This window comes from Cnephaeus nilssonii (assembly GCF_951640355.1).
Source record: "Cnephaeus nilssonii genome assembly, chromosome: 3".
In the NCBI taxonomy this organism is placed as follows: domain Eukaryota; kingdom Metazoa; phylum Chordata; class Mammalia; order Chiroptera; family Vespertilionidae; genus Cnephaeus; species Cnephaeus nilssonii.
Window position 1 is genome coordinate 54910300 of NC_137074.1, and position 25067 is coordinate 54935366.

At 47.0% G+C, this 25067-nt stretch overlaps 1 protein-coding gene across 6 annotated transcripts in view; it reads right to left on the minus strand.

The window, feature by feature from the left end:
* The window catches only part of LOC307096988 (kalirin-like), a gene marked incomplete at its 3' end in the record, with an annotated part of 122212 nt that extends 102084 nt beyond the window's left edge, over nucleotides 1-20128 (minus strand). For 2 of the 6 annotated variants that reach the window (XM_079766808.1, XM_079766807.1), the window contains exon 1: nucleotides 19721-20128. In XM_079766808.1, the coding sequence (XP_079622934.1) occupies nucleotides 19721-19805 (85 nt within the window). In that variant the 5' untranslated portion in view covers nucleotides 19806-20128. The remainder of the gene's footprint in view (nucleotides 1-19720) is intronic. The other 4 variants (XM_079766811.1, XM_079766810.1, XM_079766812.1 and 1 more) reach the window with 3 other exon arrangements.
* Nucleotides 20129-25067: the final 4939 nt, after the last annotated feature.

The window sequence follows — 25067 nt, forward strand, 5'->3', positions numbered from 1 at the left end:
TCAGGCCCAAGACCCCAGAACTATCAGACTCACATTAGAAGAAAGGATCTATCTGGTTCATAAAATTCCCCACCCATTTCTTACCCCAAAGTTAGAAAGTACTTCATGACTTCAACAAATAAAAATACTTAGATAAACAGGATGACTTAAAAAAAGTCAAACTTTCAAACGTAATACATAGTAATTATAGAAAAAAATAGAAGACAATGAAATGTTTCTGTAATCCTACTACCATGTGATAATTACACCTATAATGCTATAGAGCAGTGGTCGGCAAACTCATTAGTCAACAGAGCCAAATATCAACAGTACAACGATTGAAATTTCTTTTGAGAGCCACATTTTTTAAATTAAACTTCTAACGCTGCTTCTTCAAAATAGACTCGCCCAGGCCGTGGTATTTTGTGGAAGAGCCACACTCAAGGGGCCAAAGAGCCTCATGTGGCTCGTGAGCCGCAGTTTGCCGACCACGGCTATAGAGCATTTCCCTCATCTCGGAGTATGTGGAGCAGGGTATTTGTTGAGTGAATGAACTAAAGCTTAAGCCCAGTGGGCTGACCTTTCTTCAGCTCACTGTCCCTTTGGCTAAGTCTCAGGGTTCTAGGCAGCCTGAATGCTGCTTGGGTACCTTTCGTGGCTCACTATAAAGAGCACTGGGCCACACCAAGGATCCCAGGTGAGGATTCTTGCTTCCCTGATACCTTGCAGCATGGTTTTAGGCAAATCCCAATCTGGCTGGGTTTTAATTTACCAACCTGTCAAATGGGAGAACAACTCTATCATCTTTATCGGCTCTTTCCCCCTTTAAATCTCAGAGACATAGAAGCCTGTGGTTTGTATTCTACGAGTAAGCTGACTTTCAGATGCTATTACTTCAGGGGAGGGCCAACATCTCAAACCCTGTCATTTAGCCCCAATTCTCAGGCAGGCCTACAGCGGGGAAGACAGTTCCCAGAAGCCTGTTAGAACCCGAGCTGGGGAGGAGCAAAAACATAAGGTCTGCTGATCACCAGAAGAGAAGGCAAGAGGGGAGAGGGGTGCTGCGTGGTTTCCGCAGGCTTCCGGTCCTGGGCCTGACTTAGCTGCCCTCCTACCACTTCTATAGCGAGGGCTCAGTCTCCAGGTACCTGCCCCTCATTGCCCTGGAAAATCCTGCCATCTATTCTTGAGCCTCAAAGTGTGTGAATTTATAATAAACATTTAAAGGTAGCATGAGAGACTATTAATTTGTAAAACGGTGGGGAACTGCTCAGACAGCACGAAGTGAAAGAAGCAGGGTACAATGTTGAGAATAAAAACGGAACCAGCTGTGCTACATTTCCCTTTTGGGGTGCCGGCTTTGCTTATTGATCTATAAGAACTCTTGATACATGTCAGATAGTAATCTTTTGTCAATTATGTAGGTTGCAAGTCTTTCCTCCCGGTCTATCATTTGTCTTAACTTCCTTTATAGTGTCTATTACATTTGCCTAAAACCCATCTGGAAATTACTTGTATGTATATTGTTAATTTGGGACACATTTTAACTTACATTATTATCAGGAAAAATATTTAAAGTAGAAACTTCAAAGAACCTCTGTTTTACATCTGTCCTATAAGCTTCCCCTGTTTTATAAGTAAAAATGATGGAATTTTAAGGAGACAGGACGATGAGAAAGGATCACAAAGAAGCCTGGCCATACATCTCAGAGCCTAAGTATCTTCACAGCTCAGCACGGAGCCAGTCAGCCCTGTGAGAATCAGATCTCAGTCTGGCTCTCGCAGCCTCTGGTGCTCCTCTGAGTCACAACATCACCAATGAGGGCCCCGCCGAGGAGGGGATACACCAGTCTAAATATCACTACGGCCAAAGTCCAAGGACCTTGGAATGCCCCATAGGAGGACAATATAGTAATTACTCCAAAGCAGAATTTCCCCTCATGCAAAAACTTCAATAAACATGGTTTTATTTCTCTGTGCGTTTTAAGTTTCAGTATATTAGATTCAATAAATATTTGATGAATGAATTCATGAATATGTTAAGTCAAATCTTTAAGTCATTCGTGATGAGGGTAATCAGGAATTGGCAGGCATTGAGATGATAAGGGGGGGTCAAGTTAACAAGAAGCAGATTTTCCAATAAAGGCTGGGGAGAGATGCCAGAGCTGTGGCCAGAATAACATTCTGTGTGTTTGGGGGAGGGGATCTCAGTCATGTGTAATGGAAGGGGGTGGGGGTTGAGCCAACTGCCCCTCTGCTCATGGGTGTTCGTTCGCACACATCACTTGCTTTGGGTGAAGCACAGGGGCTGAAAAACACCTGTGGATACACATGCATCTTTATTTAGTACATGACACCCCAAACCCTAAGCTACTGAAACTCTAGAACTGGGAGCCAAACCTGATGTGGGCACCTGTGGACTATAGCTCAGAGGATGGGCTGCAAGGAATCAACTGCACCCCCCATCCCACCCATTATTCCTGGAGGCTGTGACAGTGGCTTTGGGTATGGCAGACAGTTAACTAGGGTAGAGGTCAGTGTGGAGCCAGGACAGGGAGGGGCTGCACTTGTGACCCTGCCCCCATCCACCTCAAGAACCACTGGGGCAGATGGAGAACAAAGGGTCCTGGGATCTGCTTGAGAGTGTGGGTGGTCTGTCATTAGTTTACTTAGCTATGCTTTTGCCCATTTAGCCTTTTGTGGTAATATATTCTAATGGTAGAAGAAAATAATATTAGGGAATTGGTTACCTAACTGTTTTATACTGTGTATCAGCCTTTCTACTCCTTTCAATAAACAAAAACAAATTTTTGAGCACACACACACAATTTTAAAAAAAGTTGAAAGAAGAGAATAAAAAAAAATGTCACCCTGAATCCTTCAATTCAGTGTGATTTGGTGAACTTCCTTCTGGTCTTTTATAAATTAATAAATTGCTTTCTTAATCAATAAAGAAATTTAAAAAAAAATTGCTCTCTTTCACACATACAATTACCTTTTGGGGTATAATTTAAAAATTCTTTTTATTGTGATAAAATACATAAAAAATAAAATTTTTCAAATTAGTCACTCTTAACATTCACATTTTATGTGCTACTCTACTGAGAACTCACAACGTGACAGGTCCTGTCGCACCTGCACCATCCACGTGCGTGGGTGCTAATATATGCCCACAGAGAGGGTAAGTCCCTCACACAGCAGATGACAGAGCTGGCAACTGACAGACCAGCATTCAGGGCAGGTCTGCTGGGCTCTGAAATCTACACTCTGTCCAGTTTGGAGCCCCATTTGGATGAAGAAGCACAGCGGGGGTGGGGGTGAAAGTGTCTTAATGGACCTATTATCTACACACACAAATAGGAGCTTGAAAATATCTAGTTCAAATTTCTAGATAGAAAAACCTGAACCATGTCTAACCCAATAGAATGAAAATTGCACAGTACTCATTCTCTTTATTTAGTGGGATAATTTATTTTAATGGTCGTAAAAATATTTATAGGGCTTTCATAGCTCATCTGCAAACCTCATCTCCCAAACCTATTTTCCACCATTAAGCACCATTCTACTGTCTCAAGGTTATGCAGAAACAACCTTTGTGGTTTGGGAAGAACAATACAGTCCAACACTGGCACCAAGAGTGGCTCTTGCCAGAGCTCAGTGGGTGACCTCCGTGCCCCCACTCTGGAGAACATACTGTTCAAATCATAGGGTGAGCTTGAAACATGGGAAGGCAATGCTGACCATCTATTTTCTTCCGAGTCCTTACTCTGTGGGTTTTAGTGGTTGCTACCCATGTGAAAAGGGATCTCTTTGTGATAAGATCCAAGTCCGGGGCTCACAACACAGAACTGCAGTGTGAGCTGATGCTGTCCGTTTCCTTTATCCTAGTGATGGCCCTGAGAAAGACTGTCTCAACTAAGACCACCAGGCTCCAGCCGGGAGCAGTGTTGTCTAGCTCGGTATGATGTATTAATCTAGGAAGAGGGGGAGGGGAGGCTATGCAGTGATAGAAACTATAAGGTGGAAACACCTTTTTCATTCCCTTCCTTTTTTTACTCTCATCAAATTCGAAGTCAAAATGAGGCAACTTTTACTTCAAAGCAAAGGAACCCAATAGACTAGCATAGGGCAGTGGTCGGCAAACTGCGGCTCGCGAGCCATTCCGCTCTGTTGACTAATGAATTTGCCAACCACTGACGTAGACTCTCGATTCCAATAATTACAGGCTGTTGTTGTTCCTTGTGATTAAGCCCCTATCCCAGTGGTCAGCAAACTCATTAGTCAACAGAGCGGCAAACTGCGGCCAGCTTGTGAGCCGCATGTGGCTCGCGAGCCGCAGTTTGCCGACCACTGGCATAGGGAATCCTGACTTTCTCTGAGACAGAATCCCAAAGCAAGGACAGACATTTTTAATGTTCATGCTGGGGGGCCTGAGGAGTGGGGATATTCCATTTCATATATCATTTAGATCCACCCCATAGGTCAGACATGGCTTGGCTTTTAGGCCACTCTCTTTGAGGAAAGTCAACCCCTGCATATTGGCATGGCCTGTGGGCCACAAGGATAGCAAGGAGGAATGGCTGATGGGCATCTCAGGGACAGGTGTACTTTCAATTACCCGAGTCAACAGGTGAAATCCACTACTCTCACTAGGAGAGGGCTCCAAATCCTAAGGAAGAACTCAGGAGTGTCCACACCAGGGAGGAGGGCATTAATGGCAGTAGATCTGGCTGCCAAGGATACCAGGACTAGGCAGGCAGAAGAGACAGGGTTCTTGGAGGCCCGTGACGACTGGAAATATCCTCCTTGGGAGAGTCAATACTATTTTAAGAGACAAACAAGGGTGACTGTGGTTAAAGATAATCACAGTCAGATGTTGGCAAAAGGAGACAAACATTTCTAGGTCTCTGCTATTTAGGGTATAAAAGCGCGCGTGTGTGTGTGCCAGACAATGCTTCTGTTAAGAGCTTTGGCGGCACAGAGTTTATATATGCAAATAAAAGTAACAGCCCACAAGAAAAACTGCTCCTGGAACCGCTAAACCCTCCCATACTTTCAGGGACACAATATGGAATTGTATCAGATTCCACCACAGTAATAAAAACAACAACAATAAAAACACACAGAACTTGATACAATGACCAGAATCTAGTTGGACAGCAGGGTAAGTGGGGGAGGGAGGAAACCAGGACTCAACTTATTAACCACATGCTCTTGGGAAAACCATTTAATCTCTGAGCTTCAGTCTTCCCATCCGTGAACTGTGTAGGATGACTCCCCAAAGGAGATACTATAGTGCCACATGGTAAATTGCTATCTGTTCATTATTTCCACAGACACTCCATTCTAATACAGGACTCACGTCCTTCCTCATGCTGTTTCCTTTGCTTAACTTCTTAGATAAAAACATCCCTCCTGACCCTTCAAGACCCAGTCCCCGTGTACCTCTTCACAAGGCCTCCCCTGTACACGTCTCCCTCACTCCTCCACCAGAGCTGCTCGCGCTGTCATCTGAGGCAGAGGGGTCCCTGTAGTCCTTAAACTCACCGCAGTTTCTCATTCCACTGAAATTTCTTTCCCAGCACCATGTCTCTCTTGCCCTTCATAAAAGCACCCAGATTTCTCAACTGTGTCAGTTCAACCTCCACCCCCCCCCCCACCCCAGGGGTGGGTCCTAACATAACTGGAATATTTTATTCCCTGGACCATGGGGATTAATTCAAGGATGATCAAATGACCTGACTCAGCCTAGACAGGCTCATAGAAGTCAATCTTGACTTCTTCCTTTCTACCAAACATGCAGGTCTGTGAGTTTCACTATTGGACAAAGGAATCTAAATCTAACCAATAACACATTTAACCAAAATGTCAAGTTCCTTTGTTTTCAACTAAAAATGATAAATGTGGCTACTGATTTGGTTGCTGGTGACAGAATAGAACATTGTGAGCCATTAAATGGCAGATCAGTTGTTTACCGGAACACAGCAGATAACACATGAATACAGGATAAAGGCACAGGATGAACCCTGTGCTGCCAAAGCATTGCTTGGTGAGCACACACACACACACACACACACACACACACACACACTATACCCTAACTAGCAGAGGCCCTGAATAAATAAACATAAAGGTGTTTAGGAGCGTCTTGCAAGAATTGCTTAAGAACCCAACACATTGGCCTGCAGGTGTAGGGAGGAGACCTTTTATCTTTCTTAAGTTAAACTGTCACTCCATGACCCACCAGATCAGCAACTTGTTTTGAGCACGGACACTCCCAGGAATCAAACATTCAGCAAAAGGCTAGTAATAAGAGGCCTAAGTTACATGTCTATTTTCCCGGACAGCTTTGAAGAATATTCACTAATCCTCCGCCCCACTTAATGGTTGGACTAAAACTACTGCCTATAAGTCAGAAAAATGACTGATAACGAGAAAGAATGTTGTTCATAAACCTGCATTTACTGAGTGCATTCTACATGCCAGGAAACCAGGAACTAACTCTATGAGGTGGTACACACAGGTTCCACACATTTTCTATTTCACAAATACCCCAGGGATAAACACCTGTATTTTCCCAAATATACAGATGAAAAAATTAGCGTAAATAACTAGACTAATGCAACTTAGTAAGTGCTGATGCCAGCATGGGAACTCTAATTCATGCTCTTCCTTAAGAGACCTGAGCTAAAGAGACATTTGCCCCAAAACCCCCTCAAGTTTATTTACAGAAAATGAAAGATGAGCACAAGAGTGCCAACTGGCCCATGTTCCCTGCTTAGTCGAGTCCCTGTTTGTGATAGTAACCTGCGCATTTTCAGAGAGTGTTACAGCCCCAGCTCCAGCCTCTGTGATCTGGCTCTCCTCTCAAATGTAAGCTAGCGTATTTTTCAAAGATACATGCACTCAAGGAAGCCTCTCCGCCCTGCCTCTGATTGATTGTTAAGAGATCAAACAGAAAAGTGAAGACAGTCCTATTTGATCCACACATATGAATCTTATGTAGGGTGCTAATCATGACTATAAATACAAACTGAAGGTGTGACTAAATTATAATGAGCTAAATTTTACAAACTAAAGAACTTTCAATACTTTGCATTTATACATGTTGAGTATAAAAATCTGCAAAGTGATTTTACTACAGAATTACAGACGCTGACCCAAATGACAGCATATGTGTGTATATATGTGACATTTTTAGAATGGCATCAGATTATGGATCAAATAGGACTGTCTTCATTTTTCTGTCCTAACTCTGAGACATGTACCCATTAATACAGAGAAAGATGCAAACCATACAAAGATGCAAGACAGACAACCAAAGAAAGGTTGAAATCTACATAATACAAAGTGCAGATTGTACCTCATAAACCTGGGATTGGCGACTTTGGAATAAAGGACAGGAATGAACACATAATTGCGGTATAATCCTTGGCAGGAAGCCACGGTAATTCCAGATCCAGGTGAGTTACGTCAGGGACACTTGACAGTGGGAGGAAACTGAGAGGGTGCAGAATGTGGCTGCTTTCTCCGAGGGACCAGCCAAGCTGGGATGAGCTCCAGCAGTCACTTGGGATGACTGCTTCCCACCCTGAACTCCTCCTCTTCTCCCCTCGGGGGTTGATCTGGCCTTTGGAGGACCCTTGCTCACCTTCTCTTCTAACTCCTGCACACACACACACACACACACACACACACACACACCCCTGAGAACAGCCCAGCTCTGATTTTACTCTTGCAGCCCTGGCTTGCGTATGCTGACAGAAGGTCATGGTTAAATTTAGAGCTGACCACCTCACTGGGAAGGAGCTGGGGAACTAACTGTTTGAGGAGATCTATAGACACCCTGGTAGAGTTGGCTGCTCATGCTCTAAATGAAGGCACTATGTGGTGGTTAGGATGGAAGTTAAATGAAGAAGGGGATATAATTTCCAAATCAAAGCACAAAGAAACAGGGATTTTACAATTTTAAAAGCTGAAAAAAACACACACAAAAAAAACCCCAAAACAACTTCAGATGGTTAGTGAGGTCTTCTCCTGCTTTCATGCAGAATCCAAATAAACCAATAGGGTTGTCACTGCTTTTGAAGTCCCTCTGTGGACTGGGAACTGGGAAGATCCTAGAGGCCATTGAGGACAATGTCCTGCGTGTTGCGGAGTCAAGGGTACAACATTGCCCCGAGAAGGTCACCAAGGCTCAGCTACAACCTGTCCTCTGCAGGATGAGGGTGGGTCACTGCAGGAGGCAGCAGCTGTGCATGGCAGTGCCTCAGGGCAAAACCTAGGGCCAGGTGGGAAAGACCCAGGTGGGGATGGGGAACGGGAGTCTGGCTCTTTTAATCTGGATCCCAGTTCAAAATATGCAGGAATGTGGCAGATAGCTCGATTGGGACTCAGGTCATGAATTAGGAAGCGAAGGTCTCAGCAATGGTCCTTCATGGACAGAGTGTGGGCTCTTCAGGTGAGTATGGACCAAAGAGCAGCACGTGAGTTCTGGAAGCAAGTCAGCTTCAGGCAAGTACCAGGAATGTGCGTTCCATGAGGCGGTCTGGCTTTATGCTTTTCACATTCTACTTCCATTGTGTTCTCCCATAATATTTAACAAAACCTGTGGGAAGACTCTTTAGACTTGGTCCAGAATGCAAATAACATCCATGTGGGCGCCAAAAGAATAGTAGTCATAAAACTTTTGTACTTATGTCAGTTCCTCAGACAGGGACCCCACTGCCCCAATCTAAATTCCATCTCTTCCCCTCCATGTCACTATTTCACTAACAGGCATTCTCATAGTAGCCTTTGAGAACACTCAGAAGTGTGTCTGTGTGTGTGAGAGAGATCTGCTGCCCTTCTAAACTGTACATTTACAAGGGCTGCGCCATGTCCATTTTGTTCCCTGGCAGTGATTCTGAAGCTCCCCCAGTCCTAGGGGAGTCAGAGATGATCAGCCCAGGAGACCGTGGGTAAGGCCCCCAGAATCCTGGGGCAGCCACAGACTTCCCTGGGTTCTACGGGAGGGCTGCACAGGACCCTGATTAGATTGGATCACACTGACTGTCCAGGCCTGGCTTCAGATCAACATTGACCTTCTACCTGGCCTGAAAGGCCACAGGAAGGTTCCTTGAGATGTGTCAAGAAGGTTCCTTGTGTTGGCTGGCCTTGCTTGGAGATGCCAGGTCAGTGGGACCACCATTCTCCCGGGATTATGGGGAGGGCCAGAAGGATGGTCTTGGATTGGCCCTGGAATGGCATGAAAGGACAGAGAGCTGGAAACGTTCTACTGCGGCACATCAACGTATCATGGACTATAATCTCTAGGATAACTAGTCCAATAGAAAGAGAATGCACGTCACAAATGGGAGCCGCGTATATAATTTTGCTTTCTAGTAGTCACTTTAAAAAGTAAAAACAGGTACAATTAATTTTACTAATTTTAATATATTGCATTTAACCCAATATCTCCAAAATATTAGCATTGCAACATGTGATCAATATCAACATTATTAAGATACTTTGCAATTTTTGTACTAACTCTTGGACACCTGGTATGTAATGTATACTCACGGCACATCTCAATTTGGACTGGGCTCATCTCAAGTCCGCAGTGGCCACACATGGCTAATGGCTACTGACCTGGACAGCACAGCCCTAGAGGCAGTTCTGACTTGCTTTTCTCTGTGGCTCCCAGCATATCTCCGCTGCGTTGCTCACTCTATCTCCTCAGTCCTTTCAAGAACCCTTCCTTCCCTTCAGGCCCAGAGAGAACCCTCTGACTTCTGAGGAGTCCTCCCCAGGCCACTGTGCTCCCATCAGCTCTGCATCAGTATTTAATCAGCAATCAGGTAGACATTGGAGCATCCTTCCTCTTATTGTCTTCAGCAACTATTTTCTTTATTATTTACTGTTTCATACTTATGGAGAAGCTCCCAAATTAGATAGCAAGATCCCTACGGGCATGACAACATCTTAAATTCTCTGTAGTTGTTAGTCCAAAACCTGCCACATGGTACTCACATATTTGGGGATTGATACAAAAAATGCTCAGCTCGATTTCTCACATGATGAAGTGACTAATTAAATCATTGGAATGTGACACTGGCACAGTCCCACAGAGACTTCCATATACTCAATGCTAATACTCATCCAACACTAACCTCTGTGCCAGTACTAAAGGATTTACATACGCCAACCCAGCTAAGCCCTGTAAGAACCCCATGACCAGATTCTATGATCATCTCCATTTTCCAGATGAGGAAACTGAGGCAAAGAGATGCTATAACTTGCACAAGGTCACACACATAAGTAGCAGAGCTGGGATTCAAACTCATTCTGGCTCCAAAGTCTAAGCTCTTAATTGTCACGGTATGTTGCCTCTCCATCCAGAACAGCCACAAGATATTTTTTTATACCCTGCATATCAGTATGTAGCCTAAGAATCAAAGGCATTGACTTATCATACTCTCTGCCAGGGTATTTCCTTATATGAAAAGAATTAAGTTAATTCCGAAAATGTAAACAGAAGTAAACAATAGAGAGACATGAAATTCCTGGTCCCAGAGGATGTTGCTCATAAATCCTCTCAAAACAGAACACAGTACACTCTTCTTTTCAAAGGGTGTAAAGTGTGGGGGGGATACTGGCCACAAGTAAGTCTTAATAATCAGGCTGTCCTTTGATTCAGGAGCTCTACTTCTAGGGAGTTATCCTAAGGAAGCAATTAGGGGTGTCTGCTGAGATTTAAGTATAAGAATGGTCACTACAATATTGTTTACCATAGCAAACATTAGAACAACCCAAAACAAGGAGGCTGAAAACAAAAACAAGCCATTTCTACACAGAATAAAATGTACATCTAATGGTAATCTGGGAAACCAGCTCTCGGAATAAAACAAAAAACCTTGATTTGTGGTGTCTGGTGATTCTCCTAGTATAAATGCTGCCACCACGGCCCATCTCGAGCCACCAATGGCTTACCAGTCTGCTATCGGAATCTGAATGTTTGCCAATTGCAGCCTGAGCTGAGCTGGCTCCAGCACTTTACTGAACGCTTCCATAGAAACATCATAGAAGCTGCTCGATGCGTTATGTGAAGTTTATAGCACTGCTATATTCTATTTCTGAAAATAATGCCCACACAGGAAGAAAGACTAAAGGGATATATTCGGAGTGGTCATATGGTTCTCTCCATGTAATGAAATGTTATCTTCATTTATCTGTATATCCAAATGATTTCCCAAATGAGTCTGCTAAGTAGAAAACGGTTAATCAAAGCTCTCTTTCTCAGTGATAATAATTTTAAAATGACCTATCTTTGGAGGCATGTCTCAAAAAAAGAAGAGAAATCCCTGGACCTGTTCAGTGAAAGCAACTGGAGGGTTAGAAGCCAACGGAGTGAGAAAATTCCTAATCCACATAAATAGGAAAGGGATGAGGGGGTAAAACCTGCGGCTCTCGCCACGGTGCATCCTGATCTCCTGAGGAACACATCATACACCTGCAGAGCGTAAAGGTGGGAGGCAGGGAGCTGATATGTAAACGCAGGACAAGAATCAGTCTGTCTATGTAGTCAGATTCTGGGAAGATCTATTTCTTAACCCAGGGCCATTCCTCAGCCCTTCCCACCAAACTTTAACCATTACATTGAATCAATACTAACACGTGTCAAATTTAAGTCTTGTAACAAAACACTTTGCAGTCATTAAAAATATCCTAGACACGGATCCACATGGGAAGATGTGCAGAAGAGTGATAGATCCTCCCTTCCCCCAATTGATGGACGGAGTATGACGTAAACTGTACCTGCAGCCTGAACATTCCTGAGCACCTAACCAGGCACCTTATGTGGACTGTACATGGAACCACCAATCAGCACCTGCCAAATACCCTAAGCCCCCGATTCCTAAGTACCTAAGTGCCTAATCATGTGCCTTATATGAAACCACCAATCAGCATGTGCCTAGTACCCTAAGCCCCATCCCTTCCCTTTCCTCCCCTCAAAAGGCGCCTTCACCCCTGCACATGTGCTCTCTTCCTTTCCGAGGCAGCCCGGCAGGGTCCTTCTCCTCTAATAAAGCCTGTAGTCCTGGTCTTCGGCCCTCTGTCTCATCTTTCAAAGAGTAAGTGAAAGCAAGGTATAAAGCAGTATGTAAAATGTGAACTCGTTTATTTTAAAAGGTCTGGTAAACATACAGAAAAGGATCTATATTAAGAGGTTGAGTCGTCGTTGTTTCTAGATAGTTTAGGGTTATGCTATAAAAGTTATGCTTTTATGACCGTTTTGATTGCCTAACTTGATTTTTTTTTCTATAGTGGGCATAGTTAGCTTTAAGAGTAACGAGGAAAACAAAATAAAAGCAAAGGACTCTTAAATGGGAAGAAGGATACAACAACGTCCCATACTGGACCCTTGGGAGCTGGAGAGATCGATGAACGTGTAGGTGATGTCTAATCCCTACACCACCCGGACCCGCGCCCACCAGGCAAGTGAAAATGAACAGCGAAGGAGGCCTCTCTCTACCACTTCTCCAAGCGAGACTCTGGGGAAGCAGGGAGCCTTCAGTTATAGATGCTTTCCCTGGAGCTGGGGAAGGGAGGAGGGACGAAGGGGTGAGTAGAGAGAAGAAAGAAAGAGAACAGAACTAACCAAAGGGGGGTTAAAGCCAGATGGAGAGCTTGTTAAAACAGAGACTGCTGGGTTCCCACCCCAGAGTGCCTGTGTCAGTGGGGCTGAGAATCTGCATTTGTGTTTCTGAAGACCACACTTTGAGAACTTCCGCTCTAGGGAGAGAAGAGGAGGAGGCACAGTCTAGGTGTCAAACGGAGACCTGAGATCTGTGCAGAGGCAGAGTGTCTCCAATTCCTTTTTACAGTGAGACTTGGTTCCCCGTTGGATGGAGAGATTCTGATGGCAGGAGGGCAGAGATTGGGAATGTCCCGAGAGCCTGTTACACATTAGGTCACCAAAGAGAACAAACACATGCCTACAACTAATCTTGCCACATGGAAAAGCAGATAAACTGGAAACAAGTTTTAGGAGGTACTGGTTCAATCTGAGGGAGAAGGGGTTTCCCTTCCTGTCCCTTTGACAGTTTCCTCGCTGCAGTCTCCAGGAAAGCAAGAATGTGGGACAACCTGTTCTGTAACTCTGGTCTTTGCTCTTTCATCTGCTAAAACCAACCTGGCAGCCTTCTAGCTGCCTCACAGGTGTAACCAGGGCTCCCCTCCTTCCAGGAAGTCCAACACAGGAGGTTCTGTCTATCTCGAAAGACATGCTCCATTATTCACTAAGCAGACTAAGCTGGACGCCAGACTACCCATGCTCCCAACCTACATGGAATACAGATGGTATTTGCCAACCCTCAGGGAAATTAACAGAACCTTGGGGGTTGTCATAGGCAGCATGTCATGATTTTTTGTTGTTGTTATTGTTAATCCTCACCCAAGGATTTTCCATTGATTTTTAGAGTGAAAGGAAGGGAGGGAGAGAGGAGGTAAAGAGAGAATAATGTAGATGCTTAGGATTCTTTTGCCAGTATCTTCTTTCGAATGCTCTTTTATGTAACATACAGTGATTATAATATTAGACGTGTTCTGAGGTGTTTTTCCCCCCAAAATCGCTTTAATCTATATATATAAAAGCCTAATCGACCAACTGACCAAACAACCGGCCGACCAGTCTCTATGATGCACACTGACCACCAGGGGGCAGGTGCTCAACACAGGAGCCCACCAGCCCGGCAGCAACCACTCCCTCCCTCAGTAGTCCTGCAGGTCCAATCTCTGGAGAACGGGCCAGGCATCGATGGATCAGTGCTGCCAGCACAATCCCGACAGCGCCGTCGGCCTCATGGAAGTCAGGCCCTGGTAGTGTGGCCACTTCTCCTCTCTAGACACTCCGCAAGGAAGAAACGATAAAAGCAGCGGCCAGGTGGCTCCCGACAACCAGCGTGAATGTCAGCGGATAGATCTGAATCCCAGGCCGGCAAGGGCATCCCACCACCTGACTGGAGGGCCGATTGCATCCTGGCCCCCTCCCCAGCCTCCTCGGGTCAGGCACCAGACACAAGGCTCACAGCTGGTGAGTGCCGCTGTGGCAGCGCGAGCCTCTTCCGATCAGGACTGACTGGGCACAAGCCTGCAACAGGTGCAGCAGGACCGGGATGAGCAGGAGCGGCAGGCAGCATTGCACTGCTGGTTTCGGCCACGCAGAGGGACCCCACCTGTGCACAAATTTGTGCACTGGGCCTCTAGTTTAATATAATAAGAAAACCCCTATCATACTTCTAGATCACAAACTTTGCACCCCACAATGATACCTCCACAGCATTGAGGCACAGCTGACCACAGTTTGAACAAGACCATCACTTTGCTTAGGGAGTTAGATTGACAGTATTACCACCTAGAGGACCCACACAAAGTTACTATTGGGGGTCCCCCGAGGATAGGCTTATGTCTAGTATTACAATTACTGTTACCACCAGCAGCGAACCTTTGTAAAACACTTTATATGCCTAGAGCTATGCTAATCCTTTACATACATTATCTTAACCAATCCTCACAACAACCCAACAGGGTCAGCAACATGATCATCCCTGATCCATTTTCCCTCAGTACCTAGCGTGGGGCTGGCACGCAGTCAGCGCATAAACATTTCCCAAGTGAATTAAAACACTGTGTGTTACATAAAAACCAGTGCCCTTCAAAGATAGAATCATAGGAATACGCTTCATTGATTCATTTCCACCTGAAAAGGTCCACTTCACGAAAAGGGACAAGAAAGAAGGGGGAAGGGAACTTCTCAATTATAACGGAGCCAGAGGGGAAAACGTAAACAGATATTTATTAGGAACACGTGCACGAGCTGCTCAGAAAGAGACAGAGCTCTGCCTTCTGTGGTCTTGGGACAGAACAGCCACTCAGAGCAGATCAGGTGGGTCCAGTTCCACTTTGCTCCAGGCACAGCAGTCTCCCCTCCCCGACCCCCAGAACCACAGATCACCCCACAGTCAGAACTCCCACGCTCCAGGTGGGGACTGCCTCTGCCCGACCACCCTGCCACCCCAGGGTGGGGGTGTCAGCCTTCCTCTGCAGAGTGGGAGGAACCACTTGCCCAGGAGGCCGGTAGTGGAGAGAGGAGGATGGGGCACAGGAACAGGAGCAGGGTCCTAGTTCAGAGCTTGCAGCCAAGAGGCTGGGTCTGTTTCCTCCTGTATAAAGGAGAAGACCTACTACATAATCTCTAAGGTGCCTTCTCACTTTCCACGATTTCGCTCCTCCTGCCTGAGAAGCCCCAGCTTCTCCTAGGGCCTTCCTTCAGGAAAAGCCAGGGAATTTGGTCGGAAGGAGAGGGCAGGCCAGGCAGCTTCTCACCCACTGACCGATGAGCAGCACTTCAGAAGGATGGGGAGTATTTTTCTGGGCAGAAGAGAGCAGCATCAAGATTCTCAAGAGGAATATCAGGCACAGAATACCAACAATCCTACTCCAGAGTAAGGTGTGCCTGCAATATCGTCCGGGCTCCAGTGTTCACTTGTGTGTGTGTGTTTTTTTTGTTTTGTTTTGTTTTGTTTTTTTACTTTTAAACTCCTTTGCATAAAAACACAGATAGAGTCTGAAATGTTGCCTTTGTATTCCAGGTTAGGCCTTACCAATGCAGCACATGGAACCACTGGGGTGCCGTGCCCACAGCATTGTCAGTGATCACTGGATCCACAGCTGTGCCAGAGGAGGGATATTCAGCTTCAGTTTCCAGTCTCCACCTCACCCATCAAACCCACACACTCCCATTCCTACCAGGCTCCATTCTGACTGGCAGTCAGCGCCGTTGTCCAGGTAATAACTGATATCCCTGTTACCATCCCCAGTCAGAGAACCAGGTATGAGGAGAGAAGCAGAGGCTTTGGGTGGGGGACAGTATGTGTGGTAATTCTCCCCAGATTATATCATTGGGAGGCAGGGGAAAAAAAGCAAGAGATATCTTGGAAAAGCATACATGCTAAATGGTCCATCCAATTTTCATCATGGGAAAGGCAGGTCTTGGAAAATGAAGAAACAACAGGGCATACATTAAGGTCCCTTGGGTGGAGAATTAAAGTAAGCGAGAGTGAAGGTCACAAGGGCTCCTCTTTGAGGTAACCCACACCTTTCTGAAGGAACTGGGTGTCATGGTTTCACACATTAAATTCAGTTTATCAAATGAGCTGTATCAATTTATGGGCCAAAGAAGAGACAATCACATCAAGTCATGAGGTTCTTCCTTAGTGATCTGGGAAAAGGTGGGGGCAAAAAAGAAGTTATAGATGAGAATAACTTGGGATGCCCCGTAACCCTTATCCACACTTCATGACGTCGGAGTCAAGCTGGAATCCAACGGCCTTCTGGTGAGAGAGACATGGGAATGTGGTTCAGCCTGGGCAACTCACCACCCTTCATCTCTTCTGTGATACTCACGTCCTGTCCCCGTCTCAGTATAAATGGAAACCCATGATGGGCTTGGGATGCAAGGACAATGATGCAGCAATAAGCAAGCATAAATAAATGCCACACATCCTGTGGAGGAGCAGAGGAGGGGAGGAGCAGGAAAGGTTTCCAAGAAGGGACTTTGGGCCACATACCCAAATTGAATGACAAGCTGACCAGAAAATTAAAGGCTCTAAAAACGGCTTCCACCTGATGAGGTCAGAAAAATCTCTAGGCTCCGTGACCGAAGAAGTCACAAACTCCAGTCTGCAGCACACGACTTAGCAACCTCCGGGTGACGTGCAATCCTTTCTGTTACTCTTAAACAAGCAGCTTTTTAAAATGTTAAGATAACGACAAGAGAACTCAGAACTGACCCACTTCTTCAGGCTTTAGGAAGCCAAAGCAGTCCTGAAACTTCCCACGGCGGGTGACATCAGTGATTAATCACCCTTCAGACACATGCCTGCCATTATCTCACATTTGGCTAGTTTTCACTTCCAAGAAGGCAGTTATAAATGTATTTGTTGTCTTTCTTCCTTCTCACCTGATCTCTATTTTCATCCTACTCTTGTTTTTCAGTTCCTTGCCCTTCAACACCAATTTCAAGGTAGGGAAGAAAGATCACCTTTCATCAAACCCCGGGACCATACTCACACGCAATAGAACCAAAACCGGGAAACCAACACGGATAGTTGCTTTCCTCACTTTTCTGAATCAAAAGACAAGCTTAACTAGCTTCATCCCATATTTTTCTCAGATATAATATTTAAAGGCCACACAAGTACATGTGCTTGAGTCTTCCCTTCAACTATTAGTGCTAACAATTACAACCACTTAGGATTCACCAGAGAAAGTCCAGGGTTCCTTACTTAGCTGTGAGTCAAAAATAGCCAGAACATTCCATTGCCCCTCCGTTCCTTTTCCTCAGAGTTTAGACATAGGTGTCCTTAAGTCCTGCAGGACTGAGAGCCAGTTAGTGACGGCCCCTTGAGTTGGGAACCACTGTGGTGGGTCCTGGCCCATCAGCTTCATCGTGTGGCTCCTGGAGGAGCAGGGAAGGTCCCGGTTCTCTCCGGGGAGAGAGACCAAATAACCAGCTGCTTTTATTTAAAAGCGGAAGCTGCCTTTCAACTGTATGAAGTTTGACCAACCAGAGAAACGGGTTTAACTGAAGAGGAAGGCAGACCTCATGGCTGAGATGCCCTCTACTCTCTTCAGCCTCTCAGCCTCTTCCCTGAGCACTTCTTTGGGATGCAACTGGGTCAACTTTTCTCAGTACAGTCTTGGGGCTCTGGGCAATGCACTCAAGCTCGGCACAAGGCCTTATCGTTTCAATCTGCTTCTGAATAGATGTCTATAGGCTGGGTGGGGACAGAGCTGCTCTTTAGGTGAGAGAAGACTGAGGGAGCCCAGGGGAGTCCCAGCCCCTCAGATGCCATCACCCTGCCCAGCCCAGCCCAGAGGTTCTGAGGGGTGGCTAATTCACCTCCCCCACCATCTTCCTCAGATTTGAGCCCCAGTTCTCCATCTTCACATGTGTCAGGTCTAAGGAAGAGAAAGGAGTAGAGAGGGAGGTGACAAGGCACCCACCTCTGTTACCCTCCTTGCCTTTCAAAGCTGCTCTCACTGCGTGGGCCTTTGGGTCCTTCCATGTTTGGCTGAGGGTCACTGGTCTCTTCCAGCTGCCACTGATTTCCTAGTCCTGCCGGCAGGAGGCAGCCCCGAGTCTCTCTAAGCAGGCTCCCCACCCCTCCTCAGCCGCAGACAGAGGGACAGCCAGGGCAACTCACAAACAAAGCAGAGGCTGGAGAGACCCCCAGAGAATTACTCAGTAGGGAAGCTGGGCTGCCACACATCTGGAAAAGTGCCCAAGTCTCCCAATTCTGCCTTTGGACAGGAAACGGACTCCCAAGAAATCCTGCTTGGGAACCCTTCACCATGAAAGCAGAGCAAACCCACCCACTCACAGACTCTCTCCGGCTATTTCCTGCGTTCTTGCACCTTTAATATCCTCTCCCTTTAGTTCCCAGCCTTGGTTTTACAAGCCTCTGAACGAGGCTTGGATTCTTGTGAGGGTCCTGGCCCTTTGTGATGGCTTCTCCATCTGCATTCTGGCTTTTAGAGCTGGCTGCCACACAGTTTCTGGCAGTTCTAAGGCAACGCGGCGTGAGAGAATCTAACGCTGGGATTCTGAACATTTTTTACTTAATTCGTTCTTGTAGCTTATGTCTGTCTGCTCAGGATGGGGCATGTGCACAGAAGACGGTGAAGGGTTATTTGGATAGTGTATTCATTTATCTCAGAGTGTACGTTCCATTTGGACTTTGTTAGACAGAATGAGGACAGACACTGGGGCACTGTAAATGGGGGTGGAGGTGGCAGGTCCAATAGATGACACTTAAAAAGGGCAAATGTCGAGTGAGAAGCCATACTCTCACTTCCAACCACACAGAAACAGTCTCTCCCCTCACCCTCCGAGCTGAGGTGACAGGAGGGCTTTAGGAACATCTGCCCAGTGTCGAGGAAAATCGGACTTCTTTTTCAAGAGAGGCTACAAAATTGATCACTTTCCCTCTGTCCTACGAGTCTCGCCTTCTGGTTTTGCAGGCTGATTTAGGGGGAATTAGTTGCTTCCTGCAAGTCTCCTCAACAACATTAAAATTAGCAGAGTAATTAAATACAGTCATACTTGGGCACCTAGAGAGTTCTTGGTTAATTCACGAGCCCAACTCTGGCCCCAGAGATGCAAACCTACTTAGGCCTGCGACAGCCCAGGCGGAGAAAAGGCTGCTCCAGTCCCCAAAGAAAACTGTCACTTGGCAAAAATAGTTGCTGGTGTGGAGACAAGTGTCAAACACATTCCTATAGCTAGGAGTCACCAGTTAATCCGGCAGCTGAGATCCATATGTAAATGAGAGCGGGGAAGTGCGACTCCGCCGCCACCGCCGCCGGGGACACTCACGCGGCTCTCAGGGCCCTCTCCCCATCCCCCCGCACCCGCACCCGCACCCCATCCCCCTGCGGGCTGGCGGCGGGCATCCAAAGTCGCTGGTGAGGAACAGTTTGCAAACTGCAGCTCCGCAACCAAGTCAGAACCTCACCGAGAGCTAGCGAGCGCGAGCCGCGCGCGTTCTGCCAGGGAAACTGAAATAAACGCGGCTCAGAGCAAACTCTCTCCCTTGGCCACCTCCCCACTACCCACCCCCATTTCCCCACCGCTCCCTCGCACTCAGCCCTCCCGGTCTTTGGCTAAGAGAAGGTGCCCATGCCGACAGCCACTCACCTCCGCACGGGAAGCAACAGCAGCACTTAGCAAAGAGCCACCCCAAAGAGGGACCGCGGGTGTAAGCCCGGTCGGCGCCCTTCATGCTGCCGCCCAGCGCTCCAGCATGGCCCGGGCGCCAGCGGCCAGCAGCGGTGGGAGCGCAGCGGGCAGGAGACTTCAGCGCCGCGGCCGGCCGGGAGCCAGCTCCCTCCTTCACTCCCTCCCTCTCCCAGCACCCGGGCCGTCCGCGCGGACTTTCTGGGAGCCTGAGCCACCTTGGGGAGTAGGGGAGGGGCCCGGCGGGGGAGGGGCCCGGCGGGGAGGGAGGGCCTAAGGGGGCGGAGTTCCAAAGTCCAGCTGTTTGCTGGAGTCCGGGCAGCGGGGTGGCCCAGAGCCTTACGCAAGCCTTACGCCTGTGGCTGCAGGCACGGGGCACGCGTAGGGAGCACGGTCTGTTGCACACACAGCCCCTGGCACAAAACTGGTGCGTCTCCTGTGCAGCTTCCTCTCCTCAAAGGCCACCACGGTCAGCTTGAGCTTAAAACACACAACCGGATGACGCCAAAGACGTGGGACCGGAGCAGATTTAGGTACAAGACTCAAGAATGCTTTTTTTCTCCAACAGGTTCACCCTCACCTTCCCCTCAGCCTTCAAACTTGGACAGCCTCCTCTGCATTGAAAACACCCTCCTATCCCTTTTCTTTCCCTCCCCCCCACCCCCTTTAAAACGTTTTTATTGATTTCAGAGAGATGAAGGGAGAGGGACAGAGAGAGAATCATCGATTGGCTGTCCCCCTACACACACCCCCACCGGGTTTCCAGCCCCCAATCCGGGCATGCGCCCTGATGGAGAATCCAACTCCAACCTCCACATTTATGGGTCATGTTCAACCACGGAGGCATAAAAGCCCGGCTTTCCCCCTCCTTTTAATATTTCATGCTAATACTGCTAACAGTGCCTCACTTTTTTATTGGCTTCAGGCTGTAATGATGTTGTGCGAATGCACTCTGGATTTGGAATCATAAAACCAAAGTTTAAACCTGTTTTGCCATCGACTAGCTGTTTGACCTTAGGCAAGTCACTTCACTTTTTTGACCTTCAATTTAATCATTTAAAAATATTTAATCATTTAAAAAATGTTGCTAATAGAATTTTAAAAGACACATCCAAGGAAATAATGTTAGGGAGATGTTGAATAGTCCCAGTTAGTGAAGCCTGCAGAGAAGCCCTGAGCCTCTTATGGTGGAAGACTTCCATTCACACCCCTCCACCCTGCTCCCAACCCCACCCAGTGGCGCTGCCATTCCTTTATTCTGTTCCACTGATTTCTTCTTTAAATCTTTTTCATATTTCAAGGCCAAGCCCATATTCCCCCTCCTCCCATGGACCACATCAACTGAACCTACCCAGGAATCACTGTTTATCACTCTTGGGCATATCTCCCATTCCTTTGTGTCCAAGGAACATACAACACTCATAAAGTACAGAGGGCTCATTCGTCAGAAAACAGGGAAGTTTGCTCTAGCCAGTATGGCTCAGTAGGTTGGAGTGTCATTCTATACACCCAAAGTCAGCAGGTTTGATTCCGCCTCAGTCAGGGCAAATACCCAGGTTGCGGGTTTGATCCCCAGTCGGGGCACATATGGGACACGTACATACAGGAGGCAACCAATGGATGTTTCTTTCTCTCTCTCTAAAAAAAACACACAAAAAAAATAAATTAAAAAAAAAACAACAAAACAAAACACAAACAGGGAAGTGAGAGGAAGAAAAAACAGAAGCTTGATCACTGAGGAAACCAATTCCCACCTGAAAGAAAGACAGCCAAGGAGCAAGACTTGTAGGGAATACCAAGGTTTGGGCTTTCTTTCTCAGTTTTAACTCTGTTTAGACTTGTGCTTATCTATATGTATAAAAGCCTAAGAGAGAGAACCAAGATGGCGGCATAGGTAAACACCTGTACTTGCTGCCTCTCACAACCACATCAAAATTACAACTAAAATACAGAACAATATCATCCAGAACCTCGAGAAAGCTGGCTGAGTGGATGTACTACAACCAGACAGGTGAAGAAAGCGCATTGAGACTGGTAGGAGGTGCAGAGGTGTCAAACAGGCTGGCACCCGGGTGCACTGCTTTTTTAATTGGGAGGGAGATACAAGCTCCTGCTTGCTCTGAACTCCAGTTTCAGGCGAGACTCTGGGGGACCCAGACACATACAGGGAGAAAATGGATTGTCTGGCATGGGGGCAGGAATGTGAGGGCAGCTTTCTTTCAGACAGAGGTGCTCACAGTGGTCATTGTTCCTGTGCTGGGACCTCCCCAATTCAGGGCTGATTGGCAGCCATTGCTGTTTGCTCTGCCCTGGTAATCCCCTGAGACCCCACCCTACCCAATTTACAACCCCACCCAAGCTGTTTGCAGCAGTTTTTTTTGCATATGAACGGCCTGTCCTTTCTCAGCCTAAAACCTGTTAAATAGGCAGCAGCTGGATCAGGGAGCCCCAAAGCTATTAAAAGAAGGTCCAAGGCTGGCAGCATCAGCCTGTCTTGCTTCACAACTGGACCTCGTCTGGGCTCTTCCAAACCCGATACAAAGAGGAGGAATCTGCAGATCTCTCTATAGCTCCTGCTGGGTGGCCCCAGGCAGTGGCTGAGTTTGCACCTCCTTGGAGATCCAAGAGCCAGTGTACCCAGTGGTCAGTGTGAGACCATATCAGATCACAACTCTTCACATCCATAAGTGACACACTCAAGGGGCAGACTCAGTGAGCACCAAAGCCCCACTGAAGCAAGTCTGGCCCCATAAGGTTGTCTCGTGCACAGCAGCTCTTCCACTGTAGACACAGCTGGTCCTCATAGCCAATTGACCTGGAGGTCAATTCCTCCCAGTGATACCAACAGCAATCAAGGCTTAACTACAACAACACTGTGCACACAGCCCACAAAGGGGTGCACCAAGAGTGTCCACCTCAGGTGATTAGGGAGGCCAAACACTGGGCTCTATAGGACACCTACCACACAAGGCCACTCTATCAACTCAAGGATACTTAGCAGCTACCCAATATATGGAAACAAACACAGGGAAGCAGCCAAAATGCGGAGAAAAAGAAACATGTCACAAATGAAAGAAATGGAGGAAAGCAAACTACTGGATATAGAGTTCAAAACCACAGTTATAAGATTACTCAATAATCTTCTAGAAACCTTCAAGGAACTTAGTGAGACCTTCAAGGATCTTAGTGAGAATGCCAAAAAAATGGAAAAGGACCAGTCAGAAATTAAGCATACACTGACTGAAATAAAGAGTAATATACAGAGATTCAACAGTAGACTAGAGGATCCCAAGAATCAAGTCAAAGATTTGAAGTATGAGGAAGCAAAAAACACCCAACTGGAAGAATAAAAAGAAAAAAAAATCCAAAAATATGAAGATAGTGTAAGGAGCTTCTGGGACAACTTCAAGCATACCAACATCCGAATTATAGGGGTGCCAGAAGAAGAAAGAGAGCAAGATATTGAAAACCTATTTGAAAAAATAATGACAGAAAACTTCCCCTACCTGGTAAAAGAAATAGACTTACAAGTCCAGGAAGCACAGAGAACCCCAAACAAGAGGAATCCAAAGAGGACCACACCAAGACACATCATAATTAAAATGCCAAGGGCAAAAGACAAAGAGAGAATATTAAAAGCAGCAAGAGAAAAACAGTTAGTTACCTACAAGGGAGTACCCATACGACTGTCAGCTGATTTCTCAACAGAAACTATGCAGGCCAGAAGGGAGTGGCAAGAAATATTTAAAGTGATGAATAGCAAGAACCTACAACCAAGATTACTCTACCCAGGAAAGCTATCATTTACAACTGAAGGTCAGATAAAGAGCTTCACAGACAAGAAAAAGCTAAAGGAGTTCATCACCACCAAACCAGTATTATATGAAATGCTGAAAGGTATTCTTTAAGAAGAGAAAGAAGAAGAAGAAAAAGGTAAAGATAAAAAATTATGAACAACAAAGTGACACAAATACATATCTATCAACAAGTGAATCTAAAAATCAAATGAATAATAAATCTGATGAAAAGAATAAACTGGTGAATGTAATAGATTCAGGGGCATGGAAATGGAGTGGACTGACAATTCTCAGGGGGAAGGGGTTGTGGGGGGTGTGGGAAGAGATTGGACAAAGATCTTACACCTATGGATGAGGACGATGGAGGGGGGCGAGGGTTTGGGGTCACCGGGGCGGGGGGGGACTTGGTGGAGGGGAGCTATGGGGGGAAAAAAGAGGAACATCCTATATAATAAAAGGGCAATATGCAAATTGACCCTAACGGCAGAACGACCAGAACGACCGCTCGACCAGTCACTATGAGGAGCACTGACCACCTCTTGGTCCCTTCCCCCGGCCATCAGGCTCCGATCACCCAATGGTGAATGGGAAACTAGGGGTGGGTGACGGAGGGGGGTGGGGCTGGCTGCGGGCAGCTGGGGAAGATTGCCCTGATCGCAGGCCAGGCCTAGGGACCATACGTGCACACGAATTTTGTGCACCAGGCCTCTAGTCTGTAATAATCTGAACAATAAAGATAAAAAAAAGCTTAAGCCACTGGTCGACCCAATGACCAGTTGTCCAGTCGCTATGATGTGCACTGACCACCAGGGAGCAGGCGCTCAATGCAGGAGCTGCCCCCTGGTGGTCAGTGTGCTCCCACAGCGGGAGTGCCACTCAGCTGACCGACCTGTCTGGTGGCCCACCAGTCTGGTGGCAGCCACTCACTCCCTCAGTAGTCCTGCAGGTCCAATATATGGAGAATGGGTCAGGCACCTACAAACTGGCACTGCCGGCATAATCCGGACAGTGCTGCCGGCCTCCTGGAAGTCGTCCTTGGGCACCACTGCCACTTCCCCTCCCTAGATACTCCGCAAGGAAGAAACAATATAAAAGCTGCAGCCAGGTGGCTCCCGACAACTGGTGCGAATGTCAAAGGGACAGATCTGGATCCCGGGGCCAGCAAGGGCATCCCACCGCCTGCCCAGAGGGCCAATCGGGACCTGGCCCCTCTTCCAACCCCCTTGGGACAGGCCTCAGATGCAGGGCTCACTGCTGGTGAGAGGGGTGGCATGAACCTCTCCCGGGACTGACTGGGCATGAGCCTGCGGCAGGCACAGTGGGGCCGGGATGAGTGGGAGCGGCAGACAGGAGCGGCAGGCAGCATTGGAGAGGTTTTGGCCCGATCCCCACAGGCCACCCTGAGGCACCCCACCCATGCACGATTTCATGCACCAGGCCTCTAGTTTATCTATATGTTGCAGCATCTGCCTCACAGTTGGAACACATACATGCTCAGTAAATGATAGTAG